The 6,541-nt window shown below is 35.6% G+C and overlaps 1 protein-coding gene across 1 annotated transcript; it reads right to left on the reverse strand.

The window, feature by feature from the left end:
• Positions 1-2,626: 2,626 nt before the first annotated feature.
• Positions 2,627-6,294, reverse strand: LOC123556402 (uncharacterized). Its single transcript, XM_045347069.2, has 3 exons — positions 5,599-6,294; positions 4,714-4,854; positions 2,627-4,395 (listed from the first exon to the last, which is right to left on the reverse strand). Exons 1-3 carry the CDS (start codon positions 5,846-5,848, stop codon positions 3,926-3,928), a joined length of 861 nt encoding a protein of 286 aa, XP_045203004.2. The 5' UTR covers positions 5,849-6,294; the 3' UTR covers positions 2,627-3,925.
• Between the last annotated feature and the right edge of the window lie 247 nt (positions 6,295-6,541).

Here is a 6,541-nt window from a genome sequence, read left to right on the forward strand (position 1 = left end):
CAAAAACACATGATCAATCCCCAGACATTTGCGCTCAAACTATTATCAGATATTTTTAAGAACCTGACATTTCGAGAAAAGTTACTTTAAATTTCTTGTTAATAAGTCGAAATTTGGAGATAATAACTCGAATAACTCGAAATTCCGACATATAATGTTGCCTTCTAATCAGCAAAATGTGAACGTCTGTCCGTCTGTCAAAAAACAAAAATGTTAATGCGCTACTGAGCTTGGGAGTAATATATTGACGTAATAAAAATGTAAAGTGGATACATTTACCTACATATCCATGTATAGTACCCCGCATGCAGAACTTGAATATACACTACCACATATTAATATATGACCTACCCCAGCATCTTGAGTTACTTAAGATTTTATACTGAACCCAGGATTATGGTTACATTTAATTATATACCTGTACTATTTTCTGTTATCAGAGGCTCAAACAAGGTCGATAACCTGCAAGATATGGTCAAAATAGTGCCAAATTCTAAGTTAAAATACCATCCAGTCATCTTCTATGACCTCTCCTTAAAATGTGCAGCCATCCACGTACCCGATCTTGGCCGCAAGGAGTAGCCGTGACCCAAAACTACATGTGCACGAAGAGTTTGCCTTTATTTCCTTGACAAATTGGCTAAAACATGGATAAAACCGGTCATTTTATATAAACATCGAGTATGTTGGGTTTAACGTTATAGTTTTAATAATACATCACGCTATCTGGATAATATTCTTAATATGTGTAATCCATTTTTTGGTCAATTGGTGGATACTATTTATCCTAGTGAGCTTCAGTTAATTAAAACTAACAATTCGGATACTGATGCTTCATTTTTAGATTTCTCTATTTATGACAATATTATACATACCAAAATTTATGACAAGAGGGATAATTTTAATTTTAGTATTGTAAATTTTCCCCATTTGGATGGGGTGTACCTCAGGCTACATCTTATGGAGTATATATTTCTCAATTAATTTATGTCAAGGATTTCAATGAACGTAATCAATATATTACAAGTAAATTTCTTCAGCAAGGCTCCCGTTATTACAAATTGCGTAAATATTTTGCTAAATTTTACTATCGTAATTCTGATTTGGTCTTAAAATTCAATAGTAATTTAAAGACACTTCTGCAAGAAGATACTTCAAAACCCGTTTTTATGGGGATGTGGTTTGCAAACTTCGTAAGGTCTTGGGTCATGGCAATTTTCCAACTGTATTTGGTAAAATTATAAAACTTTTTATTACAAGAGGTTACGACCAAACTGTTTTGAGACATACCGCATGTTTAGTGTTCAACCCGTTTACAATTGGACAATACGCTTCCCTCTTTGATTGTGTCTGACGGAAGAGGGGGAGGACTCTTATGATAAGCAGTTTTTAAATCAGACCAGGACTGAACAGTTTTGATGTCTGTCTTCTGGCCTGTTTCGTCGGGCCCTTAAGGTGTTTCTCTTGTTGCTCTGTCTTTTACAAAGGCATTGAGTACATACGTTTTTGGTTCTTAAGGTTTGCTTTTTATATATTTATACAGGAACATTTTTGTGTTTAACATGCCATGCCCTTTTGTTTCCATTACGTGTGTTAGAGATTCACCTGGCGAGGATTACTTTTATATACACTGTTCCGTGTCTTTGGAACATGGTGGGGTAAGAGTGAGGTTGGGTGCGCACCATTAACCGGTTAAATCTCCCTAGTGGTATTTTTACCATTGACCGCTCCAAGGCGGTGCCCCACTGTGTTCCTTTATTTGTTCGTTTTGTCCTCGTGTGTTTGCTTTGTATGCGCGCGCGTGTGTGTGTGTGTAGTTGCACGTCTGCGTGCTGTGGGTTTCGTTTTGGGGAGACTGCGCTTTTGGAACATGGCATTCCCTGTTTAATATTTTTCCTTGTTTTTTATTTTAATATGGCGACTTTCCAGCTTTAATTGTGGAGGAAGACCCCTGATGCCCTCCATGCATTATTTCATTACGTCTGGGCACGTGGGTAGAACCACCGACCTTCTGTAACCAGCTGGATGGCTTCCTCACATGAAGAATTCAATGCCCCGAGTGAGGCTCGAACCTACGTCGATGAGGACCAAGTGATTTGAAGTCGGCGACCTCAACCACTCGGCCACTGAGGTCCCACATCAGGGCTACTCGACGGCTACACAATGTACCCAATGTCATCGATGACATATTCATTTACGTATAAGTTAGATGGTATACTAACTCGAAGTTTCGAATTATTGTCTCGAAAGTGCGAGCCAGTAAGTCCAAATTTTGAGCTAGTAACTCGAGTTAATAAATAATATACACCTGACACTAATGCTCTGCCATGGGAAAAGCTTTTTTTAAAAATGTATCTCTCAGTAGTATTTCATTGATTCCGTTTAAAATCTCATCTTTTAGTACAACTGTATGGGATTGTCTAACATACAAGATTATTTTAAAGTAAATAATCAATTTATTCAGAAACGACGAAATATAAATGCTATCGTATTGATTCATTTTTGCTTTGCAGACGACAATATTGAAGTTGTTCAAGCACGTTGTTATTACAAGAAATATGATATTCTAGCTCATACAAAACAAATATAAATATTGATTACGACATTCAAACAACAAGAAACAACATGAATATAAACTTGTTTATTTCTAATCTGTTCTTTTCAAGGTTGTTAAAAGTTTAAAAAAACACACACACAAATCTTAATGGGTAGGTAAAACTATATTTTTACAAAACCGAAGAAAAAAAGTAATGCGAGCGAAGAAAATGAATAATCATTTAAAGAAAGCAGTTAAACTTAAAGGTTAGGCGTAAAAAATCGTTTGTTTCCGGTAACTTGCTAAACAAATTAGGGTAGGCAGGTCGAAATTTTATTTTTGGATATTTTTATTACGTGGGACTTTTCGGAAATTATTTTCGTGTCAAAAATGAATACAAGTAAGGGGGTTATGCCTTTAGAACACCAGTAAGTTGATTTCTAATATCACTGACCATGTTTAAAGCATAAAAAGTGCAGTTTTGCAACTTTTTGTTAAAAAGTTGAAAAAAATGTCCAAGGCTATAAAACATTTAGGGTCGGGACAAAAATTTAGGGTAGGTCGGGATACCGGAAACAAACATTTTCTTACGCCTTATATTACCTTTTTAGCTTATAACAGGCATAATACATCATTAAAAGTCACCTAAACATTTTAAGAAAAAGGTGCACAAGTACAGGAATGACACAAAGTCCGGAATATCAGATACAGATGCCTCTTCTTTAGCTTCTCATTTTTCTGAAATACTTCATAAACCATCAAAATGCCACATTTTTCCTGGTAATATATACTATTGATATAGTGTATAGAAACCAAACTTTAAATGTTTACTTTTGGATCGGCCTTTTGACGAGGCAGAAATAAATAAAGCCAGTCTTCTCTTAATAGGAATAAAACACCCGGTTGCAACCGCATTGTTTCTGACTTTTTATTAATACAAAAACATTCATTTCCCCTTTTCTAGTACATATTTTGATAAAAGTTATTTAGAATTTAGAGGATATTTTCCAATAAATTGAACTATTTAAAAGGTATTATTGTTTCGTATCGTAAGATATATCAGAACCTTCTAATTACAAGAGATTTTTTTTTCTCTTGCCTTACGAAATACATTAAAATGAAAATGTTTTTTTACGGATATTTCAAATGAATTTCGAAATAATGGAAGTACATTTGCTGTTATATTTATTTTACATAGTATTATTCAAAAAGTGATTTATAACGGAAATATTTTATAACAACGGTACTATAAGAAAAAATAGAATTTGTCAACAATGCAGTTCAAACTTAGTATGAGAATACACTTATAATTGGTGCATTTGGCTTTGTCATTTTTTGAACAATTGCTGTTTAAATAAAAAGAAAAACTGTAATTGTAATTTAAGGTATTTAAGATTTGTATGGTACATCCTGCTCCTGACGTGGATTCTGTGAACCGCTGGGCTGAAACTGTGGTGCATATGCAGGTGGTCCCTGCATAATTTGACCTGGTTGAACGTAACCAGGTTGCGCTTGAGTATATCCTGGCATGTAGCCAAGCTGGTTTTGATTCGTGTTGACAACAACATGTGTCTGTCCCGGCGGCGGAATAATAACTTGACCTTGTGTTGCATATTGTACAGTCATTGGACTGACTTGTTGTGCAGCTGTTGGTATGGGTGCAAGATAATCATTCACCAAGAGAGGCACGCAAACAACAAGGCATAGACCTCCAGCTATAGTACAAAGAATAAAGCCCGCTGCTAGAGTGCCATGAGTATCAAAACCAATCGGAAGCGACTCAATGAAGCTAAACAACTCTTCAAAGTCCTCAGCATTCTCAATACCGAAAATAATAACACCAGTGACGATAAAAAGACCTGAAAGTTTAAATACAATGTATGATTGAAACCTTGTGCAATGCTTTTGACTGACTGACTGACTGCCTGACGGACGGACGGACGGACAAACGAACTCATTTAAAAATTACACTTGCTGTCCGGCTTATGGAAACTGTCTACTTATAATATACACGAGTTTAAATTATTACATGTAAGAAGAATGAGCAGACAAAAATGCAATTAATTTTGTAGACTTGCAAAGACAGGAAATACGAAGATCAAACATAACAAATTACACAGGCAGCATTTTTGTCAGGTTTAATACATGAAGATTCGTTAATGTTGAGAATTCTTTACCTGAGACCCCAGCACAGAGTATGTTGAAACCTCTGATAGTCTTGTCTTGTCGTGTGCATACGATAACTGTAGAAATAATTGTTGAAATCAGCAATCCAATCATCCCTAGTGTTTCCAAAGCCCGAACCCCCTTCAGCCACTCTGTAAGATGTACAATAACTTTGACACCGTATAACAGATAAAGGTCGCAAGCGTATCAGTGTTTAGTTTGAATTGATTTGATTTGGGTTTTACGGCGCACAAACACAATTATTTTTATATGACGCCAAACAGGACTAAAAATTCAGTTTCACATCTCATTTTTATCGAAGTAGGAGGTACGGAAGCAAAACTGCTGGACATACAGCAAAAACAAGTGTTGAGGCCCTAATGGTCACTTCTTACGACCATGCAAGGGTAAGCAGTTCCAATCCTTCTCTTACAAGAACCCCGCGGGACTGTAAGTGTTTGGTTTTCGGGTGATGGTACTTAATCATAGAAACGGAGACTGGAGCTGAGCCAAGGAACATAATCATTCGAAACACTTTGGTTGACTTATGTTTTTAGAATGGTTCGATTTATTTCACTGTGTATATATATATCAATAGAAGAGTGCATATTTACATTAAAACAGTTATAGAAAAGAAACCCTTCTTTAAGTAGATTATTATGAACAAACTATTTAAGAGCTAAATTTGGCTATAAAATAGTGCTTAAAACATCCAAGATGTCCTGATCCAATACAATGTAGCATGTATGTAACTATTTCGTAAAAAGCAAATTCTGTGTCAACATCATCTAAAAGTAAAATTTTTCTCTTTATGCATCTTATATCTGTCGTTGAGAAATATCAACTGACCATCATGAAAGCTTTAATAATATTTATTTTTGTACACCAAACCTTACCTGGAAGAGATATTTTTAAGAAACAGCTGCATGTTTCTGTTCCTAGAACACTCGCACAGCTGCAATCCCTCCATAAACCAACGTGATAGGACACGTCAACAGAAATGATAGTCCACAAGTCAGCCGAAAGCGTCAGGGAAGACCATCTAGGGAGAGCAAATCCAACAATATGGAGAATAAAAACAAGACCTAAACATATTGCTGCTATTTTAAGACTCGTTGTTGACGAAGACAAGTTCCCTACAGCCATTATAAATCCAAGTTGAAATTATCACCCCTCCTGCCGAAGTATTCAGGTAAAATGCGCGCTTCTAATGTAAGAGAATCAATACTTTAATGTATTGACTGATTCGTAAAATTTTCTTTGTTAACAACTAAGCACGATATAAATCGACACGAGTTATTTACAAAAACATGGTGTGGATTTCAAGTACTTGTTTCAACAGGTGAATGTGGTTACACAAAAGGTATATTATTCTTATTACGAATGAGTTTAGCAATTGTCCTATTCCGGATTTTTCTTTCAGCACATTCTCTTTTTACCGTCATCAAAGATTATTCATAGTCTAGTAAAATGCCCTTATACAGGCGTAAATTATAATATTATTAAGGAAATGGAATACATAAATGTATTCTAAGTCAAAGCTAGAATTAGATAAACGCTTTTAATGACTATTTGACGGATGTTTACAAAACGTTTAGCAGTTTCATTAAATTTTCCACTTCTCATAAGGCAATACTCCGTAAAAGAAAAATGGAGTGCTGACCTTCGTATAGGAAAATTTTCAGAAAATCTAGCGCCCTACTTCTTGACGTGCGGTTTTCGGAAAATGATAGCTAAAAATAGCGCTGGATTTTCTAGTAGCGTAAAAAAGCAACACTTGCGCTAAGTATGGTACTTCTGCTATTCAGGGTGCCAGATGATCATCCGGGTGCCAGATCA

The sequence above is a fragment of the Mercenaria mercenaria genome, chromosome 5, assembly GCF_021730395.1.
Source record: "Mercenaria mercenaria strain notata chromosome 5, MADL_Memer_1, whole genome shotgun sequence".
In the NCBI taxonomy this organism is placed as follows: domain Eukaryota; kingdom Metazoa; phylum Mollusca; class Bivalvia; order Venerida; family Veneridae; genus Mercenaria; species Mercenaria mercenaria.